General features: G+C 57.8%; 1 protein-coding gene across 8 annotated transcripts in view; it reads right to left on the reverse strand.

Moving 5' to 3' along the window:
- Positions 1-3,637: 3,637 nt before the first annotated feature.
- The window catches only part of LINGO1 (leucine rich repeat and Ig domain containing 1), a 182,924-nt gene continuing 160,042 nt past the window's right edge, over positions 3,638-26,519 (reverse strand). For 6 of the 8 annotated variants that reach the window (XM_045192839.3, XM_053928479.2, XM_024557379.4 and 3 more), the window contains one exon: positions 3,638-6,391. In XM_045192839.3, coding sequence (XP_045048774.1) covers positions 4,535-6,379 — 1,845 coding nt within the window. In that variant the 5' untranslated portion in view covers positions 6,380-6,391 and the 3' untranslated portion in view covers positions 3,638-4,534. Of the gene's footprint in view, positions 6,392-13,407; positions 13,559-19,523; positions 20,060-26,519 lie in introns of those variants that run through there. The other 2 variants (XM_053928478.2, XM_053928481.2) reach the window with 2 other exon arrangements.

Below are 26,519 nucleotides of genomic sequence, written 5' to 3' on the forward strand. Positions count from 1 at the left end.
ATCTAGGGGAGGGCTAGGACTTGCCTTGACCAGTAGAATGCGGTGAACATGACGTAGCCTGGGGGGTCACGAGACCTGGCAGCCTCCGTCTTGCCATCGAGGAGCACGGAGACACCATAGCAAAGTGCAGCGAGCCCTCTGGAGAGACCTCACGGACACAGAGGAGCCCTCTGGCCTCTAGCCCTTCCAGCCTCTGCAGCTGCGGTGACAGACATCGCCAGGAACCACGGTCTGTCTGGAACCATGGCCCAGTCAAGCTTCCCGAATCAACGCCATGCAAAGGAGAGACGAGCTATCCTTCCCAAGCCCTGCCCAGGTTGCAAACTTGAGAATAAATACACGATTGTTGTAAAGCACTAAGTTTGGGGGGTGTTGTAATGCAGCAATAGATAACTGTGGTAGTCCCTTCATCCTTTCTGCCCCACCTTCACCCAAACCTGGTTTGGATAAGCTCTAGCTGCTTGGCCTCAACTGAGTGGTTAAGGGAATGGGCACCTGCCTTTGCGGCAGCCAATATCCATTGGCTGACACGTGGCCAATAAGATGTTTTTCCGCTCTGGTGAGGAGGAACGAGGAGATTTATAGCAAGCCCAACTGTGAAGAAGGCTGGAGCTGGGCTTTTGGAATGGGAGCGGGGGTGACTTTCAGGAAGGCTGTCATGTCGTCAGAGGACATGAAATTGAGGAGAGAAGCAGGAAAGATGATAGACCTTGGAACCAGGTTCCGTGGAGGCCCCAATAAATCACTGTACTCCAGCTGGTTTGTGCTGCCCTGTTCTTTGTATCTCAGGAGCCCAAAAAGGCTCAAGGTCCAGGGTCCTAACACCAGCCGAGAATCTGTTCCGCTCCTCTCAGCCTTTCTCTCTTGCTCTCTCAGAGCTCCACCCCTGGCAGACACACACAGGTTGTGGCTTTGTCCTCCAGGGCCCCAGGGCACGGCCTCCCCTCTGTCCTGGGCAGACAGAAGTGAAGACCTAGTCACCTCCCATCCTCCCCTCAGCCCCAGGGCTTTCAGTGGTGAAATAAAGGGCACGACCTGGTTTGGTTTCTAACCCAAACCCATCCCACCCGCTGTGTCCCCCATATAGTACCTAACCCTGCCAGCTCCTGAGATCAACCACCATTCCCTTGCGTGCCCATAACAACGGCAGGCTGATAGCTGTGGTCACTATTGCACACGGAACAGGTGCCACGCCTGCGGTGGGACTTGAACTGAGGTTTGCCTGACTCCAAGCCCATCATGCCCTATTCACGACTCCGCTGTGTGACACTGGGCAGGTCACTTTCCCTCTATGAGCCTCGGATTCTCACTTCTGGGGGCGTAAACCGGGGGCATGCTGGTGCTTGGGGCTCCCTCTAGTACTCTGCTGGGTGCCATACTTGCCGGGTCCACTTGCTTGTCCAGGGTAGGATCCCAGCCTTATCACCTTTTCTTTAAGGAGGAGCATGCTGTCTCATGGAAGAATGGGCCTGGAGGCTGCCTCTGGATCTTGCCTTTCCCCCCGTAAGTTGGACCCGGGCTGAAAGGTGGGCAGAGCAGCAGCTTCCTAAAGAGATTCAGGTGGCAGGACATGCCACCTCCACACCCCCGCCCCCCAGGGCCTGAGGCAGACCAGGGCCACTGGGGCTGTGTGGAATGTGGGGGGCCCAGGAAGGCTTTGTCCTCCCTGCGCAATCACCTCGGGGTTCAGACTCCCAGGTATGTGAGCCAGGGCAGAACACAGGGGTGGGATGGTATCTGCTCCTCCTCACTCCCCTCCAGAGGCTGTCAGGCCATGGAGGAGTCAGCCTCTCCAGCCTGGCTTTCCAGGCTGTTCCCCCTTATGTATCTGGCAGGACCCTGAGCCGTTTTCATCACCCTCTTCCGTGGATGCAGGTCCCCCAGCTAGGAGAGGTTAGCCCCAAAACCCAGCCCACCTGGCTCCCAGCCCGGGCTCTGCCCAGTCCCTGGCTCTGCTGCGTGGGCCAACAACCCAGAGCCTCACCCAGGCACTCATGTCCCCCCAGGCTGGCTCTCCCCCCTTTCTGAAAACCTCACAATTCTTGGTCCCTGAGTGCCCTCAGGAGCCCAGTTCCCTCTCAGTTGGCAGGAATAAATCGGCCCCACAAATCCCCTGCTTTTACTGGAGTCCTGTGAAGCCCCAGGGACCCAGGCATCCCAGAGTGTTAAGGAGCAAACCACGGATGCCTCCTGTAGGGGGCAGTGCTGGCCAGGGTGCCCAGGGTTGGGCAATGGAAAGCCTGTCCCTGGTCTCTCCAGAGGTGGACAGGCCTGTCGGGTCTTGTATCCCACTGGCCTCATTAGATACAAACTATCCCTACGCCCAAGGGATCCTCTTCCTGTCCCTGCACTCCCCAAAGTTGTCTCCTGTCAGGTGGGGTTCCCCAGGCCTGGCTCTGAGAAGCCCCAAGCCAGGCTTAAAAGTCTGTGGCTCTGGGAGTCTGGAACTCCCAGGCCCCGGTCCTGTTGCTCAGTAGCTGTTTGACTGAATAAGCTACAGCCTCTTGCTCCTCAGGCTTTGCGCTTGTACCAGGGCTGGACTCAGTAGCAATCCTCATCCTCACCTCTGGGGGAAGGCTTCCTGAATGCAAGGCATTCCACCAATCAACAAATGCACCTACGCTCCCTTGTTTAATCTCCTAACATCCCAAAGCACGTAAGACCATCTTTGGTACAGATGGGAAGATCGAGGTCTGAGAGGTTAAGCAATTATCCCAAACGGCTAGTGTTAGAAAAGGAAGTCACTCAGACCTGACCCGGAACCTCAGAGACGTACGATCAGGTAACAAGGTGACCTGCCTGACTCTTGGCACTTCTGTCATCCAGGGCAGCAGTCCCCAACCTTTTTGGCACCAGGGACCGATTTCACGGAAGACACTTTTTCCACAGACCGGGGTGGGAGGATGGTTTTGGGATGACTCAAGCTCACCTCCTGCTGTGTGGCCCAGCTCCTAAGAGGCCCAGACAAGTACCCGTCCACAGTCCAGGGGTTGGGGACCCCCAGAGGTTGGAGACCCTCCTATATTTCTCCCCCAGCCAGGGCATCCCTTTCCAGGGCTGAGTTTGGAGCGCTGAGGTTTGGCGTCAATGGGCAGGGCCACGTCTGCCCTTCCTAGTCAGCTTATGTGCAGGTGGGTCTCAACTCAGAACCCTTCGCAGCCCCGGGCAGGCTCGGAGTGTGGCCTGGTGAAAGATGGCACAGAGCTGGGGTGATGCCCCGGGTCTGAGAGGTCCCAAGGTCAGTGCCAGAACTGCTTCCCCTCCCCAAAGACTGGGCACTGTACCTGCCCAGCAGTGGTATACAGCAGGCATTCGATAAATGCTTGTGGAAAGAGCTGATGTTCCCAATCCTTGGGTAGGTCCAAGCCAAAGCCACAAGGGTATTTTGCCAGGGGGGGGGACCCCAGAACAGAGGTGGTTGAAGTCAGGATGATCTTGGTCCTGAGGACACCCCTGTGGGTCTGAAGGCTAGTTAATCCAGCCAGTGCTTTTGGCCACATTGCCCTGGCAGGAGCTTCTGGAAGTCCCTAAGCAGGCTCTCCCCCAGCCCGCCCTCAACCTGACCCCATGGAGATCCCTTCACGAGGCCCGTCCCCCACAGTGACATAATAATGACCATAATGAGAACAGTCGCCCACATGTGTGCACAGCACTTTACAGGTTACAAAATGTTTCACATACATCTCATCAGTTCCTCACAACAGCCCTGTGAGGTAGGCAGGGCAGGGAATAATGCTTCCATTTGTACAGATGTGGGGACCGAGGAGCAGTGACCTGTCTGTGGCCGCACAGCAAGTCAGTGGCACAGCTGGGACCAGAAGTTAGGCCCTGTCCCTGCCCCTGGCTTTCCCGGCTGACTATGCTGTCCTCCAGGAGGACCCCAGTTCCTGTCCTGTCGAGTATCAGCCACACCCGACCAGGCCTCTGAACCCTGGCAGCTCAGCACACAGCCCCCATCTGGCAGCCCTGGCCCCTCCACCTGCTCCCAGCAAACAGCCAGATGGGAGGGGAGCCCACACCAGCCACTCTGCCTGCTCCTACAGGAGGCTGCCCTGGCAGGGCGGGCAGGTGGGCGAGGCTGAAACCTCCTTTCCCATTTTCCTGAGTTATCCCTCCCCACAGGGGAAGAGAAGAGAAAGGAGGAAAAGGAGGAGGGTAAAAACTAGAAACTGAGTTGGAAGAGGGCCCTGGAGCAATCAGGATGTCAAAAGTTTGCATTCCGACTAGCTATAGAAATAGTTTTTTTCTCTTTTTATTATTTCAAGTTTTCATAAAAATCCATAATTATTGAAACCCAAGTTACAGAGGAAGTTTGTAACTTTTTAAATTGAATTACTGACTTCTGCACGTTGGTCCGTCAGTTTCCGACTCTAGCATGTCCACGTGCGCCCCTGTGCATCGCGTGCCCCAGGCCCGGGCTTCTGAGGTCCTGGTGGAGAGAGGGGAGGCAGTGGGGGCCAGTGGGGCAGCCCGGGGCAGGAGTGGGGGCCAGAGAGGGGTAGCACAGGGCTAGGGAGGAAGCCCCGCCCCACGCTCATATCATCTTCATGTTGAACTTCCGGGGCGCGTCGGCGGAGCTGATGCCCACATCTGACTTGCGTGGCACATACTCAATTTCGATGTTGTGTTTCGTGTTGCCCTTGCCCCGGCTCCAGAGGAATAGCAGCACCAGGCAGAAGAGTACGACGCCCAGGAAGGAGATGAAGCCCATGGTGGTGGCAATGATGAGGGTCTTGATGTCGAAGGGGAAAGGCACGGTGGCTCGGGTGCTGTTGGCCTCTCCCTCGCCCGGCTGGTTGGAGATAAAGGCGAAGGTCTTGTTGGGCTGATGGGGCCAGTCGGGCGAGTAGCTGCGTACATGCAGGTGAGCGGGCAAGGAGTCGTTGCCGCCCGCGTTGGCCGCAATGCACAGGTACGTGCCGTTGTCCTGCACCTGGGCATAGCGCACCTCCAGCGTGCCATCAGGGAAGACCGTGAGCCGCCCATTGCTCTTGGCAGAGACCAAGTGCTTGCGAGGCGATAGCCAGAGGATGGTGGGCGGTGGGTCGCCATCTGCCCGACAGACGAATTGCACCGTGTGGCCCTCATCCACAAACACCTGTTGGGCCTTGCGGTCCCGGATGCGGGCGCGGCGGCAGGTGAAGTAGTTGGGCAGGAGCACATCAGGGAAATCCTTGAACTCCTTGCCCTGGACGAACTCAGGCGTGGCACACGTGGGCTGCTGCCGGTTGAAGTTGAGCCGCCAGCGGCGCCGGAACACCCACAGGAGACGGCAGTCACAGGCCAGCGGGTTGGAGTCCAGGATGAGTGTCTCTAGGTTGCCCACTGAGTGGAAGGCGGACTCCTCCAGTGTAGTCAGCTGGTTGCCAGAGACGTTGAGCACACGCAGGTGGTTGAGGCCACGAAAGGCGTAGGGCTCCACCACAGCCAGCTGCCCGCCCACCAGCTGGATCTCCTGCAGCCGCAGCAGCTCATGCAACATGGAGCCCTCGATGGTGCCGATGGGATTGTAGGAGAGGTTGAGGAAGCGGAGATAGACCAGGTGGCGCACCGCCAGGTAGGGCACAGCAGTCAGATTGCAGTGAGTGATGGACAGGGATGTCAGATTGAGACCGTAGAGGCAGTTGGGTGTCATGGTGTCCAAGTACGGCCAGTGGGAGATCTCCAAGACCTTGAGCCGGTACAACCTCTTGAAGGAATAGTCCCGGATGGCATTGATGTTGAGGTGCCGAAGCCGCAGGACGATGAGACTGTGCAGGTGGGACAGGGCCTCGGTGGGGATGGAAGTCAGGTTGCACTTCTCCAGTGTCAGCTGCTCTAGGCTGTTGAGGCCGCTGAAGGCGCGGTGGGATATATAGACAAGGTCATTGTCCCCGACCTCCAGCGCCTTGAGGTTGTACAGGTCCTGGAACATGTAGTCTAGCAGGATGACGATCTTATTCTCGCTGATGTCCAGCTTGGTCAGGTTACTGAGGCCAGTGAAGACGCCCAGGGGGATGAGCTTCAGGCGGTTGCTGCGCAGCCCCAGTGTTCGGAGGTTGAAGAGGTTGTTGAAGGCGCCGGGCTCCACAGTGCTCACAATGTTTTCATTGAGCTCCAGCTCCTCCAGGTGCGGGAAGCTGGCGAACTCATCCTGATTGAGCGTTTTGATGCGGTTCTTGCCCAGGTCCAGCAGACGGGTCTCGGTGGGGATGCCCTCGGGCACGGCCACAAAACGCTTGCGGTGGCAGAGCACTGCACGGTCCTGGGCGGAGCACTCGCAGCGGGGCGGGCAGCCCGTGGCCGAGCCCGACAGCACTGAGCCCAGCACCAGCAGGAGGATGGGCTGCCAGCAGGCCAGGAGGGGGCTGGGCATGCTCCTCTTGCCCCCTGTCAGCATCCTCTTGCTTACCTACAGCCCAGAGCAAGCACAGGACAGAAGGGGCGGTTAGAGGATATCTGGCTGGACCCCGCCACCGTTCTACCCCATCAGAACGTCCCTGACTCAGAGACAGAAGCGAGAGGCTAGAGTGGCATGTGACACCTGCCTGGGACCCCACAGTGAGGTCTAGATGCCTGGGGGAGGAGGGAAACTCCTGCCACCCTGTGCTGCTTCCTTAGTGCCACTTACCCTGCCCAGAGCCTTCCTGAAGGGTCTTCCCAGCATCTCTGGAATCAGGGGGGTTCCAGAGGAGCCTGGCATTGGCCCCAAAGGCTGCACCCACCCCCTTTCCATTTTATGTTTTATAGGTGTGTGACTCCAGGCATGCACTGTGCCCTGCCCTCCTCACCCTCTGCATCCTGCACCGCCACGCCACTTCCCCCAGTGCTCGTCAGAGATCAAAGCCAGGCTTGCTGAGTTGTCCTTGGGGCTCAGAGAGGGACCAAAGGGGCTCAAGGCTGAGGCCTCTGGGAACAGTCTGCAGAGGAGCATGCCTGGTCCCTAGTCTGTGGGCAAGGGCTTCTGAAGCTGCTGGGGACCTACCTTGCAGCCTGTGGCCGGAGATGCCCCAGGTGCAGACACCACAGCCCAAATTCAGTGCGATCAGCAAACGCAGCCGTACGTGTCAGTGTTCATGAATCTGCTCCCCAGTGGAGCTTCTATCTCAGTGGAGAGCACCCTCACCCAGAAAGCTGGGACCCAGGCCTAATGCCTCCCCACAGGGTCTCTCCAGCTCTCCCCACCCTCTGGGTCCCCACAGTGGCCACCAGGCTCCTGACTGCAGGACTCGGGGACTGAGTTCTCCTGGCCTCGGCTCCTGCACTTCCATCCTCTTGGAATGCCCTGTCCTGCCTATTTGCAACCTCAGCTTCTGGGCCTCATTTAATGCCTCCTGCTCTGAGAAGCTTTTTCTGATCCCCAGTAGGAAATATGCTCCCCTCCACAGACCCTCGAGCCTTCATCGCTCGGTCTTTTGGGATTTCAATCACCTTCATCCCAGTGCCAAGTTCTCTGCAGCTGCTCAGACCGCGAAGCCCAGGATGGCGCGGGCAGCCTGGAGGGGCCGGTCCACACCGCGGCCCTGTGGGTGTGAGGTTTATCAGAGCTGGGCCCCGAGGGACATGCAGGACTTGGGTAATGGTGACAAGGAGGATGGTGCCAGGGCCCAGCTTGAGCACAGGCTGTAGGTGGAAGGAACGGGGGTGTGCGAAGCTAGCTCCCCATTCCTGTCTCCTAGCCTGTGTTCAGAGGCCAATTGCTCACACGTGTACCAACATGGTCTCCCCCCTTCTCCTTCCCTCCTCTGTTCCACCACCTGGAAAACGGGCCCCGCAAGGTAAGGAAGGAACTGGGAGGGCTAGACTGGACCTCTCCAAACTCCAGGGGGTGGACAAGATGGCCTCTGGGAGCTGAGCTGCAGCCCTCCCACTCCCAGCTGGGCACCCTGGGGCTCTGCTGCCTGTTTATACACCCCACACAGTGACCCTGAGGAGGGCTCACTACAGGAAGGGGAGGCCCAGGCCAGGAGAGCCCACCTCTCTGGCCCAGCTCAGGCCCTTCTCGACCCCTTCCAGCCTCTCCCCACACCTGTGCAGTTTCCACTTTCAAGGCCATGGTTCCTATCATCCACACTTCAACCCTTAAGGCAACTGGGGCTTGGGGGGATTGTGGCTGCCCAAGAATGCCCAGCCCATACAAGGGAGGGCTTCAGACCAGAGCTCTGGTCTGTCTGACTCCAGCGGAGCCACAAGCTTTCCAATGCTCCAGCGGCTTCTCAGGACTGACAGGTGCTCCCTGGCTATAGATTGACTAAATGATTGATTAACCAGAAAGGGCTCTGGCCATCACTGACATGTGATGGAACGGCGAGATTCTGTCGTCCCCAAAGGCTCTGTCCGCCCCCACCACTTCAGCCACTCTCACCTTCTCCAGGTCTTCTGTGGCTCATCCTCCCCCACTCCACCCCCACCCGGCCATTCTCCATAGTCACACACGCTCCAGGGACCCACCAGGAAAGCAAACATCTGACAGTGATCAGTAAGTACCTGGGCTGGCGGCCGAAGCCTGTGCAGGTATGAGGCTGGGGCCTACAGAGGAAAACAGGACTCGTGGCACCCAGGTAGGGGCCGGGTTGGTGGGGCTAAGGAATGGGGTCAGCAAGGGCACAGGCCACCTGAGATGTTGGTGAGCCCCTTACACAGGCAAGACCCAGGTATTTGAAGCCTCCACCACCTAGCCTCAGCCTACCTGTCTACCTGCTCTTGCACTACTCTGCTCAGTGATTCTATCTCATTCTGGCCAGGTCCTCGCACCCCTGCCTTGAAGCCATCTCTGTTTTGGAGAGCTCTCCTGGCCTCCTGCCCCAGCAGCCTTTGTGAACTTCCACCCCAAAGGCCACCTCCTCCATGAAGCCATCCTTGACCTCCTGAGCCAGAAATCATCTGTTGCCTACAACACGGAAGCACCTCATGTTTATTAGTATTGATATTACGTAACTGACATGTAGCACACACCGACAAATGACTGGAGCCAAGTGACAGAAAAGTTAAGCGGTGAGTGATAAAAAGATAAAAACCTCAGAGGGCAAGCCCGTCAGAAAAGAACGGCACAAAACCCTGACTGACCGCTGCAGGCCAGAGCTTCCTGCCGACCGGAGCCACGATGGAGCTGTGCCCCAGAGCCTGAACTCTCAGCCCTGCACCTGCTCTGGGTGTCCAGCTGCGGGTCGGACCGTCACGGGAGCGTCTCGCCTGCTAGAGGTCAAGGTGCCGAAGGACTAGTGGCTGGTGCAGCCTCAGACCAAGGAGTGGCACATGCAGACCCCAGTGAAAGAGCTTTGAAAGGAAGGGTGTGCCTGAGATTTTACAGGGGTTGAAGTCCCGCTGATGGAGCTGACTCGAGCAGGAAGCTGAGCAGCGAGAGACCCAGGGAATTCAAACACGGTGGTAGGAGAAAGTTGGTCGGCCTTGCCCTGGGGTGGCTGCCACCCTCGGGTCTGGCAGTGAGACCACGGGGCCGTGTTCCACAAGCCCAGAATAGCTTCGGAAGGGCACATCCTCCGAACTGCCTCCCTTCACCTTTTACACGGGGCTGCCGTGAAAGGTGGGGAAACTGAGGCCTGGAGAGGAGAAGGTGCTTGCCCCAGCTGACACAGCAGTACCACAGCATGCCCACGAGGTCCCCATCACCTCGGGATGCTGGCACGGTCACGTCTGAGGGACCACCGAAACTGCTAAGTGGGCCGTGTGCTGTCCTGCGGTCCTGGCACCATAAACCCTTCAGGTTACTCCTGAAATTGCCCAGGAGGAGAAGTGTTTTATGTCTTTTAATCATGTTTTATTTTGGATCCTTATCCCCGAAGGGCTTTCCACAAAGGCAAGAGTTTAAAAATTGGACCAATAAACACACAGGAAATAAACACGGAGGGCAGGCAGAGGAGGGCCGCGCTGGGGCACACTGCTGAGACCCGCGGCAGGCCGAGTCCGTTCAGTCCCGGAGCCCTGCGGCCGCCTGTGCTGCCGCCCTCACACCTCACGCATAGCCGGGGCAGACATGGTCAGCTCAGCTGCTTCCCACACCGGCCACTCTACTGCGACCAGGGTCATCGCCTGTCCTCTCTAGTCTCTTTCCCTCCATTGTGCAGTGAAAGGCGGGATTCCAGGGTCCCTGAGAAAACCCGCAATGAAACTAGACTTTCTCCAGATGGAGAGTCAACATCCTCTACCTCATTCAGCAGGACCTGGGTGCTCCCGGGGTCAGGGGAGTGGCTCTTCCACTCACCCAGCCCACGGGCTTCATACACGGCCACAGAAACCCTCCTACCAGCATTCAAAAGAAGTACTTCTTACCCATTTTACGGATGAGAATAACTGAGACTTCCAAAAGGGAATTCATTTGCCTTAGGCCTAGGCCGCAAAGTTAGGAGGCAGCAGAGCTCTGCTCTTTCTGGTCCAGTGGCCTGGTCCAAGAGCTGCCTGGTGTGAAGCAGCGGTTCTTTCGGACGCACAGGCCAGACCTGCAGGGCAGGCATGTCAGAGGGTGAGGCCCTCAGGGCTACAGGGAGGCACTACCTGCGAGCGCCGCAAGTACGCACCCTGGCACCTCACCCTGGCACCTGACCAAAGCCGACAAAAGCCTTTCCCCAGCTATCTGAAAATGGCACGTTGAACACACTGAATGTTTTCAGTGTTTTTCCACCAAACCCTTCTCCTGCGCCTGCTGTACCGTCTATGCGAGAATCTCACCTAATTCGGGGTTGGCTGCGGCAGAGCGTAGAAGGTTTAGTTATTTTAGGTTTCTAGTATCAGTATTTCATGGCGTTCCCACTCAGCATTACTCAGGGACCACAGGGATCCCCGGCACACAGGGGCATGAGATCCCTGGCGGGGAGGTGCCACTGCCATCCCTGGGGCCCTGGGGACGCCGGGTTCTCAGCCTGGCAGGGAGGCAGGCACATGAGATCTCATCCTGGCCTGACACCCTGTGACTGAGTCCGCAGCAGGAGGGTGCCTGGAGAGGCCTCCCCTGGCCTTCAGAGTCCAGCTCCTACGTCTCTTCCCCCATGCAGCTCTTCCCCCACCCCCAGCACTGCGGTGTGTTTACCTCTCCCTCTTCCTCGCTTGGTTGGAGCTTCAGCAGCCCCACCCCATCCTCTGCTTGGGCTGACACAGCTCAGCACCCCTAGGCCACCTTCCCGGTGCAAAAACAGCCCATCCAACAACTGCTGGGACAGCTCCCAGAGCAGCTCTGGTCCCAGCAGCTCACGCTGAACTCAAACACACCTCCACAGGCCAAGCAAGAGAGCATTTTGACAGAGGGAGCAGTGAGAGCGAAGGTACGTGGGGTGGTCCTGACTGGCCTGGTCCATGGGACAGCATCCAGAGCTCCTACTTAATCTCTCCCACCCACCCTGAGAGGCCAGCACACTGCATTAGGGCTCTCTGGGGCTGACCCCTGCTGAGGTGGGAATGGCTGATCTTGATCTAAGGTGAGAGCCACTAATGGGGGAGCTCAGTCCCAAGGAGGGCAAGTCGTGCACAGGTCTGCTTGCCTTTGCCGTCCCTCTCTCTTCCTTCTCTTCCTCCTCCAGCTGCCCACTACAGGGACAGAACCATTAACCCGGAAGAAAACTGAGGTCATGTCCGTTGTCGCGCATCATTCTTCATTTTCCTCTTGCTCTTGGTTCTGGCAAAGAGTTGCTCCTCGCCGCTGCCCCCTGCCCTTGCTCGATTGCGTCCAGTGTTGGTGTGTGCGTCTACTGCCACCCCTCCCAACATTCCCCACCCTCCCTGGTCCGAGCCACCAGCCCCATTCTTAGGCACACTTGCAAACCCAATCCTCTCCCAAAGGTGCTCACCTGGCCTCTTAGCTGGGGCCAGTCTGGAGGGTGCTGACTGGGCATGGGAGGCTGCCTGCCTGTTTGCTAGGGCAGCCACCAGTCCCCACCCCCTCCTTGTGTGGCCCTGGGCACGACCCTGGTGCCCTGCACCTGAGGGAGGAATGCCCCTGCCTGCATCACCACTCGTCCCACCAAAGCACAGCCCATCCCAGGGTGTGCAGCCTTCTGGCCAGCCCGTGGCCCCAGGACATTTGCAGGATAAGTTATGAATGTTCATTGTCAAAGTATCTTAGTGTGTAAAGGATTCTCTATACAGGCTCTGCCCTGCAGGAGTAGTCAGCTTGGTGGAGAGAAGCAGGGGTGGGGTAAGGCCTAGAGGAGGGCACTTTGGGGAGCAAAGGGGCTTACATATGCCAGGCCTTGGCTGCAGCCAGTGCACCCCTGTCCTGCTGTGGAATCTTGGATGAGTCCTGCATCACTCTGGGCCCTGCCTACCCTGAGGTGGTTCTGAGGTGAGAGACCAGCCAGGAAGCTAGGAACTGGCCTGGGGAAGGTAGGAGGGGCCACTGGTCTGGGAAGCTTCCTTGTTGTCTGCACTGGGCCCACCTGAGCAAATGGCACCTCACTCAGTTTGGAGCTGTCCCAGAATTGCAGACACCCATGTGGTGACCTGAGGGAACTCAAGAAAAACCCAGGTCCCGCACCTGCACAGCTCCCTTCCCATCTCTGGGTCTGAGATACCAGTCCCGGCTCTAAGGGGCAAGAAGGTGTCCCTGAAGGCCTCTGGCCCCATCCCCTGCCCAGGTCGGTGGCCCCTTGGGGGGGTGCCTGGAAGAAACACCTGCCCCATACCCACTTGTCCCCTCACACCTTCCTGGGGCCTTCTGGGGCCCTCTCCCAGCTGTCCCAGACCTCAGGGCTCCTTTACCTGGAAACCGCCAACGCCATGTGGGAGGACCGCAGGCTGAATTTGGGAGAGGGGGTAGTCACGGTCTCAGAGTCTCAGCACAGGGAAGGGGGAGCTGAAGGGAGTGGTGGAACCCGCGTGAGAGTTGGAGAGCCCTGGCGCGCCAGACACCATTCTCAGTGCTGTAGATACGAAGTTTCACTTACTCCCACCACGGCCCGCTGAGGTGGCTCCTATTATCACCCCCACTTCGCAGATGGAAAAAAAAAAAAAACCCGTAAACACAAAGCGGTTCTGTAACTTGCTTATGGTCACACAGGTAGCGTAATTTGAACTCAAACACGAACTTGTTTAATCCTGTCCAGCTGGTATATATTATCTCCTTTTCACAGACTAGAGAAACTGAAGCACAAAGGTGATACAACTCGCTCTGAAATCACACAGTGGTAAGTGGCAGAGCTGGGGTTGGGCCTGACGCAGAGAGACCCGCGGCAGTCCTGACCACTCTTGTACTGCCTCTTCCTGATTCGGGTTCGAAGCCCTGCTGAGCTGCATGATCGTGGGCACGCGACTTTATGTCTTGGGCCCTAAACCCCTCATTCAGAAGAGGAAGTGGTCAAACACACACACTCAGTGCTCTGTAGAATGACTCCACCAGCCCTCACCACACTCCCTGTGGGGGAGGTACCATCGTCCCCACTTCACTGATAGGGAAACTGAGGCTCCATGCTGTTAGCTCACCTGCCCAAGATCACTGGGCCTGTCGGACTCAAAGGCACGATAACGCTGTCACCACACAGGGGAGGAATCAGAGGCCCACAAGCATCAGGGACCTGTCTAATGTCCCAAGGCAGGTCAGGGCTGGGGCCGAGGGAGACCTGCCACGTCCTGATTGCAGCCACCTTCTCTCTCCAGAGTCACGCCAGGGTATCACGGTGGGGCTTGCTCGGAAACAGGTGGAGGTTTGGGTTATTTCTGCCTCAAAAAGGGAAAAAGGTTTAAAAACAACTCCCTCATACATCACAAACCCAAATCCAGTGAGTTATTTATAAACTCTTGCCCTTCTCCTGGCGCTGACTGTTCAAAACCCTCCCTGCTGAACTGAGTCTTGGCCAGCCCCCCGCCTAGGCCCGTTTTCCCAACCTGGAACACTGAGCTCAGTGCCAAGAGGCAGTTAACCCCACTGGGCAGACTCACATGGGGGCCGTGTTCGGCTCAGGTACAGTTGATGCCACTGCCCAGCTCCCCGGGCCTGAGACACCCAGGCTGCGGGGAGGGCACTGGCACATCTGCAGCTCTCTAAGGGGTGCCCCAAGGCAGAGGATGAAAAGAGTCCGGTGCAGGCAAAAAGGGCAGAGCCAAGACCTATGGGCAGAGTCACAAGGCAGCCCGTTCTGCTCAGTGTAAGGAATCAAGCCAAGACAGAAGATCTGCCTTGGAAAAGAGTGAGTGAGCAGCCTGTCTTGAGAGGTATGCAAGCAGGAACCACGGACCAGGGGCACTGCAGGAAGACTCCTCTGCTGGGCTCTATACCTCAGCACCCCTCCTAGCTCTGAAATACTCCCATCCTGCATCCGAGTGGTGGGATGGCCAGACCCCACGTGCACCTGCAGCCCTGCGCTGGGCCAGGCAAGGGAAGGCTGCTGGCCAAGCTCTGCCCTTCCCAGGGGCTGCCAGCAGGTTCTCTGCAGAGGAAAGCAGAGGAGGCGGCAGAGAGAGATTAACTCCCTGAAATGGGGGAAAAAAATAGAAAAATACACACACACACACCCTAATAACACGTAATAAGAGGTTGGAGATGAGGAACAATGCCTTGTTAATGTCACCCTGGAGGCAATCAATTTGGGTGTCACAGGAAATAAGCATAATTATTCCACAAGCCTTGTTGCTCCTCCCTAACCAGCTCCGGGGGCCCCTGTCCGGGCAGGGAGAGCCACCAGGCTGGTAGAGGGAGCCACTTCAGATTGCCTTGTCAGCCCCTGTGGTTAGGAGGCTTGAGGGTCTCACAGGGGACTTGAAAATGCCTAGGAGCCAGCTTGCTCAGCCACCCCTCAGTCACTCAATGGTAAGAGTAATCAGGGAGGACCCCCACAGAGTGGGAATGAAGGAAGAAAAACATATAGTTCGTTCCATCCCGTTCATTCCCCAAGTCAACAAACCCTTTTGCGCCCTCACCAATGGGCCAGGGTGTAGGGACCAGGTTTTTAGGGCCCTGTGCATGATTGAAATAATGAAGCACAGGCCCCCCCTACCTCCCAAGCTAGGACGGCCCCTGCCTATCCTGGGGTGAAGTCCTCCTAGGGCTCCTTTCACTCTAAATGCCCCTCCTCCATTCCACTTCATCCAGGAGTCCTCCCTGACCTTGCCCATCCTTCAAAGCAGGGGTTGTACAGACAGCTTCCTGACTGGGGAAACCAGGGTGCAAAGGGCATATGCTTAGTGAGCATGTGTTACACACCGGGCACTACCCACCTCAACCCCATACACAAGAAACCTTGGATTCCGGAAATGCAAGTCAAGATCGTAAAGTTTACCGTTTCACACTCATTCAGTCGGTGGAATGGAGACATCTGAGCACAGAAGTGCTGATGCCAGTGTGGAGGAAGGAGGATGTCACCTCCTGCTGGGGACGCATAAAGGCTCCAATCAAGAGTTTGGAAAACACTTCTAGTAAAGGTGAAGGCACATGTGCCCTCCAACCCAGCAATTCCGCTCCCGGCTCTGTGCCCCAGAGACTATGCCTCAGGAGACAGGACGGCAGGTTCACAGCAGAACTGTTTGTAAGAACAAAAAGGGAAACAACCCACATGCCCATCAACAGAAGAACAGAAAACACACCGTGTGGTGTCCGAAGGACAGAGCTCTGCGTATTCAGGTGAGCGTAAATGAACATCTATTATTTGCAGTAATAGAGATGAGGCTTATACATACATGCACAGTTTCATGTTCTTTTTACAAAGTTGAAAAACAACTAAAACCGAACAATTTCTATGCATCAAAATATGATTTTAAAAAGGCAAGGAAATGCTAAATGGATAATTTAGGGTAGTGGTTGCCTCAGAGAAAGAGGCCAATGGATAAGGTGAGGAGAAGAACACAGGAAAACATACTCTGTTATTGAAGTGCTAGCGTTCAGCCCTGGCTGGTGGGGCTCAGTGGTTGAGCGCTGGCCTGCATATCAAAGGGTCGCCAGTTCGATTCCCAGTCAGGGCACACTCCTGGGTTGCAGGCCAGGTCCCCTGTAGGAGGCGCATGAGAGGCAACCACACATTGATGTTTCTCTCCCTCTCTTTCTCCCTCCCTTCCCCTGTGTCTAAAAATAAATGAATAAAATCTTTTTTAAAGAAATGTGCTAACGTTCATGTTGGGGAGCAGGGTCCCGGTACTCATTGTATTATTATTCTTAACACTAAATACATCAGTTAGTTAGTCAGCAGGTCACACCCGCAGCATTGGACAAGATCCCGGGGCAGAGCCAGGAGGAAGGCATTCTCGCTTGAGCCCTATGCTTGTTGTCAGGGACTTTAACTAAGTTATCTTTCCTCTGTGGCTTCGTTTTCTAGCTGTCCAATCAAATCTCGGCACCACCTACAAGCGTAAGACTGAGAACTCCTCATTGATAGAAACCATAAGTAACAAGCATTTCTAGAGAGCTTGCTGTGTGCCGGGTACTGCTCTACATGTCTCACATATATTAACATACTTAGTCCTTATGATACCCCTAGAGTGAAACACGGCTGTTATCCTCACTTTATCAGTAAGGACCCTGAAGCCCAGAGAGGGGAAGTAACTTGCCCAAAGTCACGGAGCTGGGCAGTATTGAGCTAAAATTTAAACCTGGGATCTGGCTCCAGGGCCCAGCCCCAGCACTGCACTACAAAGTGACCTGGAAGGAAGTGAGCACAGGAGGAGAAGGCTGCTGTCAGCACGGCTCTACCAGGCCATCGCGCTCAGGGATGTCCATCCAGTCATTTCTCCAACACAGAGACAAAGGTTGGCGTCACAGATGCCTTCAACGCATTGGGAAATGAACTCGCCCTCCCACACTTCCTCCAAAGAACAGTCCCTGATTCTGGAATCCTCTGCTTTCTGTGTCTCCGCCACGTCTGCTACCACCTCAGGACCTTCCAGGTCTCTCTCCCTGGAGGACCTGTGACCATCTCAGCCCCCAAGAACCAATCCTATTCTTCTCTGTCTGCAGGAGAGCTCCCTGCCTCGGTTCTCCTCAACCCCCACCTGAGGCAGCCTTGATGTTACCCAGCTCTGTCCACCTTTACAGGCTGGGGACACTGTGTCCCCTCCAGGTAGGCCTTGCCCCCGGCCAACAGCTGCTCCCTGGGTCCTCCCAATGCCTTCCCCATTCCCCGGTAAGGGGAGCTCAGGGGAAGAGCACACAGTTGCCTGCGGTGTTCCAGGTGATCCACGGGAGCTACGGAAGGGCCCAGCCTGGAGCCAAGCAGGCAGCACTGCCAGGATGTGTAGAACAAATGCCCGAATGCACGGGTTGGTACGATATTAGGTGCAAACCAACGGAATTCTACACTGTGGGTGCCTGGAGGAGGATCAGCGACTTGGAGCAGTTAGGGAGAGTTCCCAGAGGAGGGGCCAGGAGCAGGAAAGGAGAGGACCTCTGGGCAGGGATGCTGGATCAAGCCAGGCGATGGGTGGATGTGCAGAAGGACTTACTGGTGGGAACAGAGAACCATTGGGAGGAAGGGACTCAGGGGCTGGGAGGCTACCATCCTCCTATAGATGTGCCACACACGGGGCAGACAGACCAAAAGACCCGTCCAGGAAACCAAGGCTCCAATCCCGAAACTGCCAGCACCTCCCCCCTCCCCCAGACCCTTCCCTAGACCCACAGGACCCACCTCCTCGCCCTCCATCACACATGGCTTCATGCCTCCACAGGCCCACACATCACCGCACAGCCTCACTTCTCAACAGGGATGCAGCCCCGCTCCGACGGTCACCTTCCAGCCATTTACTTGGGACCTACCCCCAAGAGCAGCACCATTGCTGGTACCAGGGACCCTGCCTGGCTTTACGGTGATGCCACCCTCATGAGGGGGTGTGTGTGTGTGTCCCTCTGGAATTCAGGGTTTTAGAAAACCACATCTAATGTGAGGAAGAATGGGTCTTCAGAGGCAGGGGATGGAGGAGCTGAGTACTGGGACCAAAGAGCACTGCTACAATGGGTGGAGTGGTCTCTCCACCCCCTCCAGTCACACGGGGGCCCTCAGCCCCCAAGTCATGCATGATACCTGGGCTTGGAGCACATGCCCATCCCCTAAAACTTGGTCCCTTGGATTCAGGACCCACTGTAACCCCAGGCCCTGGGGAGCACTGCCCTGTCATGGGTTTAAAAAGGCAGAGGGGAGGGGGGCGCCGAGACTACAAGAACACAACAGAGGACCTGCCCTGGCTTTCGCTGAGCCCATCTCCAGGAGGGGCAGCTGAGGCTGCCTGGAGCCCTGACATGGGTTCCAAGGATCTGGCATCTCCCTTCTGCTACCTTATTTTCTCTCTCCTGCCTCAGGCCATGGGGAGAAAGCAGGAAGGGCAAGCAAGCTGTCCCAGAAGACCAGGTGCTAGCTAGCACCTTCCCAGAGGTGTTAGGACTCTGAGGGCCACCTGGCCCACACAAGGACAAAGGGTCTGGGACAGGTAACCCTTTCCTCCCTCCCCAGCACTCCTCACTGGTGAGGGATAAAGGGAGGCCCCAGGCTCATTGCTCCCTGAGCATGGGAGGCACCCGGTGCTGGAGCTGTTAGCATAATGACCAAGAAGGCTGAGCCCTGAGCCCAGATCCCAGAGCCCGGGGCCAGGCTGGGCTGCTTGTCCTCTGGTGATCCAAGCCAAGCAGAGGAGAACTGAGGGAGGGCTGGGCTTGCCCAGATGGCACTGCCCCCCACTTCAGGGCCTCCTGCCCTCCCACCCTAGCAGGGCAGAGCTGTTCCTATCCTCCCCGCCCCCACCCCAGGAGCTCTGAGAACAAAGAGGAGATGCTGCTGGCAGAACCAGGGCTGGATGGGGCTGGGCTTGGAGACCCAGCAAAGAACTGGAAGAGACTGCCCACTGGGCCTGCCCCACCCCTCTTCAAAGGGGAGACACCTGGAGGGGTACAGCTCCTGAGGGTCACTGGGGAGGGGCATGGCAAACAGAGGGATAGGATCCCTTCTTACCTCTTTTTTCTCAGCTGGTTCCCACCTCCCACCCACTCTGCCTCAGAATAAAAAGTGGGGCAGGGTTGGTGAGAAGCCAGGGCTGAAGGCAGACAAAGGGGAGGCCCCTAAAGGGTTCCTGGGTTCTCCACAGACCCAACTCCTGCTCCTCCATGCTCCCTACCCCTCACTTTCCTTTTCCACCTCACCACTGGGGTTGCTTCTTGTGAGGGGAGGGAGCTGGCCCCTTGGCTGAAGCCTGTGGAGAAAACTGGCCCCTGGCCTGCATCCACCGGCCTGGGGGTGCCTGGTGCTGGCTTGGGTGCCTGGGGGTGTCTGAGCTCTGTGTAGAGAGGCAGTCACCCAGCCTGCTGAGCAGGGGCCGTACCCTCCGCGGTGCACAGCGCTCAAAATGGGAAGGGGAAGGAGGATCACCAGGACTGAGGCACAGGTGGGGGCCCCTCCACGACTCCGGGGTCCCAGCTAGCCAACTTGAAATTTTTTGGGGTGAGGGAATGGGAAAGGAAGAATCTTCATATCTGAGGCTCGAAGAGGGTCATATCTTTGACCCCCAAGGGGGGCTCTGGACGGCACAGGGCTGCCCCGCGGGCCCCAGTGGGGCCCACAGCGCCCCCCAGGGACACTTGCCGAGGGACTGCCCGCTCGGGGCTGGGCCGTAGCCGCCGGGCTCACCTGCATCTCGGGCCCGCCGTCCGTCCGCTTGGCTCGGTCACCAATTGCATATCTCCCAGGCCGGGCCACAGCCCCTGCCCAGCCCCCTCCTTTGCCTCCTCCTCCGCCTCGGCCGATACCCCTGCCGCTCGGTCCGTGGGCCTTCGCCGAGCTGGCCGGCCGTCTGTCAGTCCCACGCGGGCAGGAGCCCAGCCGGGGCCGGGGCCGGGGCCGGGGCCCGCGCTCCGGGGTGAAGAGGCAGGAGGCCGCGGACCCGGCGGCGGAGGTGCCGGGGCGCTCAGGACTCGCTACACCGGCTCCACGAGCCCAGAGCCGCGCGCAGAGCCGGCCTAGCGCGTCCGCTGCCCCCGCTGGCGGGGCCGAGGTCGACGCCCCGGGGGCTCTGCTTGGGGGCTGAGGCCGGGGCCGGGGCTGAGGCCCGCGGGCCGCGGGCGCGCATGCTGCTCGGGTGGGGACTCCGCACACGCCGGCTCCCGCGCCGGCTCCCGCCCGGGGTCCGCGCCGTGCCGCGGCGCAGGGAGGGAACGCGAGCCGCGACGGGCGAGCCGGGGAGGGAGGGGCGCCGGGGGAGGAGGGCGGCGGGCGGCGGGAGCCGGGCGGGGGAGGAGAGGCGCGGCAGCACCGCCGAGCGAGGGGAGGCGAGGCGGGGGCCCGTCTCCTTTCTGCGGAGGGGCGGAGAGCGAACGGTGCACGGGCCCCTGCGCGGGAGCCGGCGCCCGGGCGTCCAGCTCTTCTCGCGGCCGCGCCTCTCCGAGGGCGGGCTCCGGGCGGGTCTCCGGCCGGCGCGACCCTCTCGCGTGCGCGCACCCTCTTGGGTGGCCGTGTGCGTGTGCCTGTGAGCCCGTGTGTTCACGCACGTTTACTAGGGTCATTGCACACTGCCGTGTGAAGGGACAAAGCTCCCCACCCAGTCCGGGTTGCTTGGAGGACGGCGTGGGAATGGTCAGGCCCAGAGCCTCTACCCTGCGCACGGTCCCCTCTTCCCGGGAATGTCTGTGAAGAGCCGGAGGGCCCACGGGCTGGCGGCCCAGGGGCGGGCAGGCAGAAAGGGAAGCTCTAGGGCATGTCGAGGAAGGCGCGCCAGCGCAGTGGCTTTACCCCAAACTGGGTCTTGCCCCCCTTTTGCAGTCAGGGTCCCCGCCTAGCCTGGCTTCTTGTCCAGTAGAGGGCAGCAGGCCGCTCTGGCCGGCCCTGGCCACGGATACTGCATCCAGCGACCAGCAGAGGGCAGCGTAGAGCCTCCGTTTGAGCTTGGAGGTCCCTCTCCTTGCTCCCAGAGGGTCTGGGGGGGTCCTAGGCTGGGGCCACATATTCAGATGGGACCAAGGAATGGGACCTCGCCTCAGACATCCAAATCCTCTTTGACCAGCAGATACAGAGAATCAGCTGGCTGGGGGTGTCTTGGCAAAGCATGCAGAGTGGGCCAGGACCCTGGGGAACTCACCTGCTTCCACTGTGCAGCACCTGCCATCTGCTCGAAGTCAGAAGTCCTCTAACACTACGCTAGTTTGATTAGGTTAACCACCAATGCTGACCCCCCACCCCCCCCACACACAGTTGGGAGTGCATTCCTTTAGCACACTAGTGCCCCTGACACCCAGGGCCCACAGGTGTAGGGGTTCTGGCAGGTAGAGAAGAAGCTGAGGCTAGGGGGAGGGGACTGATCCAAGGCCTCTCAGTCTCAAGACAGTCTCCACCATTCTACTCCCAGTAGCGCCCCACCCCCACCCCAGCATGCCTGACATCCATTGCAGATACCTGGCTGGCTCGGAGAGGCCACCAGTCTCCCCCGAGCCGTAGTACCATCTTGCTTCTCCACTGCTCAGCCTCAGTTGCACAGACCTTTTGAGGGTTTTTTTTTGTTTTCCAGCTGAATAGATTCTGGGTACTTGTCGGTATCACTGCCACACCACAGCTAGGGGCAGTCCTGCCTGGAGAACCATCTCCTGTCTTCTAAGTCTGCATCCATCTTCATCCTAGGTCCGGCTGGAGCCCCGCTCCTGGCAGAAGCCGATGCTGTGCTGCCGTGCCCTCTGCAGTCGCCCTCCAACAACCCTGGGAGCAGACGCTGTTCCCCCAGGGACAGAGAGCCAGAATCCCAAGCTCAGAGAGATGACTTGACTTGCCTGTGGTCACACAGCTGGGAAATCAGGGCTGAGGAAACCAGCAGGGGGCAGGCTTGGCAGAGGGATTTAGAAGTGGGAGGGATGGAGAAGCGGTGCAGGAGTCCTCCTCCTCCTCCAAAAGCCCAGCGACTGCGGCTGCCTGGACCCGTTCCCGGGCACTGGCTCCTCTGCCCGGGCTATTTGTGAGTTACTCGCGAGCTCCCGTCTCCTGCGCCGCCTCCTCCCACCAGCCCGGCAGGAATAGACTCTACCTCCTGCTTGAAGGCGCCGCCGGGCTCGAGAGCGCAGACCCGCTGGGGCGGGGGCGGGGGCTATTCCTGGTGTGGCGACTGACGCAGGCACGGCGTGGCCTCGGCCCATCTCCACCCCCGACTCACCTGCTCCCTGCCTCAGTCATCTCAGCAGAGAAATGGGGGAAGAGTCGGTGTCTCCCACCCCGCCCCCACAGGCTGGCTCTGGGGTCCGCAATGATCCCTTCTGGTTTTATGGCGGAGCTGTCTCTGGCAGCAACTGCCCAGCAGCCTTAGTTCTACATCGTCAACTAAGTATCCAAGCCATTTCCCGGTGCCTGTTTCTCCAAAAGAAATGACCTGTCCCAGCATCCCCGGTCTTACTGCACAGTGGAAACAATGGAGAGGGCAAGTCTTTGGGGGAAGAACTGGGAGAAAAGGCCTGTGGGAGGGTCCAGCCCGGGCTTGGTGAGAGTGCAGGCTCCTGACCTTATCACCACGGAAACCATAAAAGGGGAACCTGGTACTGGGCCCTCACCCAGTCAGAGCCTCTACACCAGCCACAGGGGGACAAGTATCTCTCCACTCCTGTCTGGTGGGGTTCCCAGAGCCATGGGGACACACGGGAGTGGCCCAGTCAAGGACTTCAACTGACACAACCAGGGAAGGGTACTCAGGAGCTACAGTTGGAGATTCACCCACACCTCCCAGCCTTTGTCCTTAGTGGTCCACCTGGTCAACACGCCCTCTCCCTGTTGCCACCTGTGCGTCAAGACCAAACTAAGACCATTCTCTTCTACTCCCTTTCATCCCGGCCTGAAATGGCGTTAGAAGAGGCAAGGCCCAGTCTCCTCCCTTGACTTGTGGAAGTTTGCTCTGTGTGCAAGAGGGAGAGCTGGGTTTTGAGGCTCATGTCAGAGCCCAAGCTCTGGTCTCCCTCACTCTGGGGGGCTGAGGACGCAGGAGGCAGGCCTGGGCCCCCTGAGAGCACAGGAAGGAATGGGTGGCACACACAGGCTTGCCTGAGTGCCTGCTCACTTGCATCCCAGCAGCCCGTGGGGTTTTACAAGGATGATTATTTCTGAAGGCACTTGAAATGAGTGGCAGCTCTAAAGTGGCTGGGGCAGTGGAGTCACTGGTGAGACCTCTAATTAGCAAGAAAAATGAAAACCAGGAGCCCAGGAGACAGGTGGGGGGCTGGGCAAGCAGCAGTGGGCGTGGAGCAATGTTGGGGGGAGTGGACTGGACCCAGCATCCAGTTGGAAGTCCCCATGTCCCCACTTTATGACGTAAATTTGACTCTGAGCTCTCTCATTAACTTACTGTGTGACCTTGAGAGGGCCATTGCCCCTCCCTGGACAAAGTGTCCCCAGGTGTGCAATGAGGTGTTGGCTTGGGGGTCTCTACACTCAGGTCCCTGTGGCCTTGCCTAGACATCAGGCAGAGGGGGATGAGGCCTCACGTGGGGGCTCCCTGAGTGACCTGAGTCCCTAGAAGGCTGAAGCCCCAGAAGCTGGGGGCCCTGTAGCTTCCGGGAGCCACGGCAGGAGCCCTGCACTCTTGCAGCCCACCATGCTAACAGTTGCTGAGTCTACTGGGATCATGAAGTCCCCAAGACTCAGGCTAGAGTCAAGTGGCCCGGGCAATGGCAGGAAATCTATAGGTCAGAGCCTACGCCGGTGAAGCTATGGGGTGGGGCAAGGGATGGCGTCCCCAGAGGGGGATGGCAGGAAAGCCCTGTCCAGGAGGTAGGTCTGGAGCTATGGCCAGGGTTAGGGCCTTCCTGCCCCCTCTTAACCCCCCCTCCAAGATACAGAAGGGACTCAGGAATACCAGGGTCCCACCTAGGCACATTACAGAGGGTTGGGGCAAGGTGTCTAAAAGGGAAAGGTGTTACTCAGGGTCGCTTGTCCAGATATACCCCAGTTCCCCGTCCTCCACCACCTGCATTGGTCACCAGCTAAGGAAGGAACCCTGGGGCTCAGCTGAACAGATCGCCTTTCCACAGTGGCTGGTCCAAGTGGAAGCGGTGATGTGCTGGTCAACACGGAGGGACATCCATACAGGCACAGGCTGAAGCCAAGACTCCAAGGGCAAAGTGTGGACAGCCCACCCTTTCTTCCTTGGGGCAGCGTCTCTCCTGGCATTCCCCACTGCTGCGCGTCTTGACAGCAATGGCTTTCTCAGACCTGAAACCTGCTATCTTGCATCCTTTCCCCGCCTCCCCTTCAAAAATCAGTGCCCTGTGTGGTCCTTTTCTTCCAGAAGCCTGCTCTAAGCACCTCAGCCTCCTGCTCTGAGCTGGCCTTGGTGTCTTTGGGCACCTCTCCGGACCTCAGTTTCCTCCTCTGTGAGATGGGAATATCAGTAGAACCCATTTCACAGGGTTGGAGTGAGGATCTCATGACAATATATATCCAGTACTTGATGCCAGGCCTGGCACACAGTAGGTGCTTGATAAATGCAGGTATTTGCATGGTTATTATACTCACTGTTATGGTTGCTGTCTGCCCCTGAACCTGCAGGCTCACCTCTGTGGCATTTCGGTAGGATAGGCCTCTACCTTCGGCCTTCGAGAATCGGGAATGCCCTGGAGGCAGGGACTGGTTTTGTGCCGCCTCTAGTTTCCACAACAACCCAGACCCCTGACGAGAACAAATTAAAGTTGACTGAACTCCACTAATCGGGACAGATCACTGGGTTCTCCAGGGGAAGAGGCCAGGGCATGGGGGCCAAGGGGGCCAAGGGTACTCTTGAAGCCTCAATTCCCGCTTCCCCTCATCTCAGGGCCTAGGCCATCCACATCTCCCCTGGCAGTACCCCAGCATCAGTGACAGTCGCTCATCTAAAGCAATGTCGGCAGCAGCCTCCGCAGAGAGGTCAAAGGCTCTGGGAGGCCCCAAGGCAGACGGGGGCCTGTAGAGAGACAAGGTCCCAGGGCTGGCCCAGCTCAGCCTGGCCACACAGCCCTGCTGAGCTGAGCGCCTGGTTCCCACATGCACGGTAGCTGGAAGCAGGAAGTTTCTCTGGGGCTGGCGGTGAAGGGGCTTGTTAGCTCTGCCTGCCCCGAAGTCCCATGTTTCCGACTTTGCAGTTAGCTCTCCTTAAACACACACGCACACTCCCCAAACGACTGAATTGAGAACAAAAACGAAGAAGCCAACACAAAAGGCAGTTTCGTGAAGAGACCACTCCCTGGCTCTTTAGGAATCTGGGCTCCAGGCAGAGCAACTTCTCCTATGCGCCTGGGCTCCACTGTCCCCGAGGGTCATGTCAGGGGGAACTTGAGCTAACGTGTTTAAACAGGCAGTGCGATTAGCAAATCCACTTGTTAAGCATTTGTCCTGAGTTCTGTTGTGCAGGAAACTTGTTAAGTTGGAACGGATTACTAACCTGAATCAAAGGCAACACGGCAGCTCAGAAGGTGCCCAGCCTCAGGGCCGCGCAGTCTTGGGTTCCAGTCCTGGCTCTGTCTCTGAGCTGTGTGACCCTAGGCAAGTCACTTCACCACTCTGAGCCTCAGCTGCCCTGTGATAGGCAGCCCCTAAGGTAACCCCCAATTGTCCCTGCCTTTCGGTACTCTCCCCTACTTGCATGTGCAATCCCTTACTCTTGAGTGTGGCCTGGACTGTCGATTCAATTACAGGAGAAACAATATATCGTTTCTGAGGTCAGGTTACAAAAAGACACGGGCTTTCATCCTGGCTACCTTCCCTCCGTTACTTGCTCATTCACTCTGACAGAGGCCAGCTGCCATGTAAGTAGCTGCCCCATTGAGAAGCCCACGTGGAAAGGACCCAATGTCTGTAACCTGCCGGTAGCCCCACGAGCAAGCCTGGATGCAGACCCTCTCCCAGTTCAGTCTCGAGGTGACTGCCGCTCTGGCTGGCCACTTGATTGCGGTCTTGTGAGAGACCATGAGCCGGCGTTCCTGACCTACAGAATCTGCAAGACGTTTGTTCTTTTAAGTCACTGAGTTTTGGGGGTGACTTGTTATAAAGCAGTTGATAACGAATGCATGCTCCATCTGTAAAATGGACATAAAGACTCCTTTCTCCCAGTAGGGCTAGGCATTGAGACAACGTAGGCAAAGTGCCTGCTGCTGGCCAGGGTGAGAAATGACCCAGCGACTAGGTGCTCGTCCAGTAAAGTTGAAAAGATGCACATATTATGACCCAACAACTCCCTCCTGGGAGAGTATCCTGGACAGCTGCATCCATGGAAGACAAGTGCAGGACCACTCACAAGGATAGTGTTTGCAATAGTGAGGGACTAGAAGTATCCTACGTGTCCGTTGTTGGGAGAAGGCATAAACAGAATGCGGCAGAACCACGCAGTGGAATACTACGCAGCACTGAAAACAGATATGCTGGAACTACCTGCATCAGTGTGGGTAACCCCGCCAACACCAGGTTGATAAAAAAAACCTAAGACATGTACAAAACATGTACCACTTATGTAAGGTTTAAAAACAAACCCTAGACTGTGTACGGATACCAGCATATACAGGAAAAGTATAAAAACACGCACGAGAATCATCAACACCAGTGCTACGTTCTGGGGAGAGAAGAAGGGGAAGGTAGCAGAGTTGAGCCTGCCCCAAACCCTTCCCTCTGGAGTATTCGCCATGAGCAGGCACA

This window comes from Desmodus rotundus, chromosome 7 (genome assembly GCF_022682495.2).
Source record: "Desmodus rotundus isolate HL8 chromosome 7, HLdesRot8A.1, whole genome shotgun sequence".
In the NCBI taxonomy this organism is placed as follows: domain Eukaryota; kingdom Metazoa; phylum Chordata; class Mammalia; order Chiroptera; family Phyllostomidae; genus Desmodus; species Desmodus rotundus.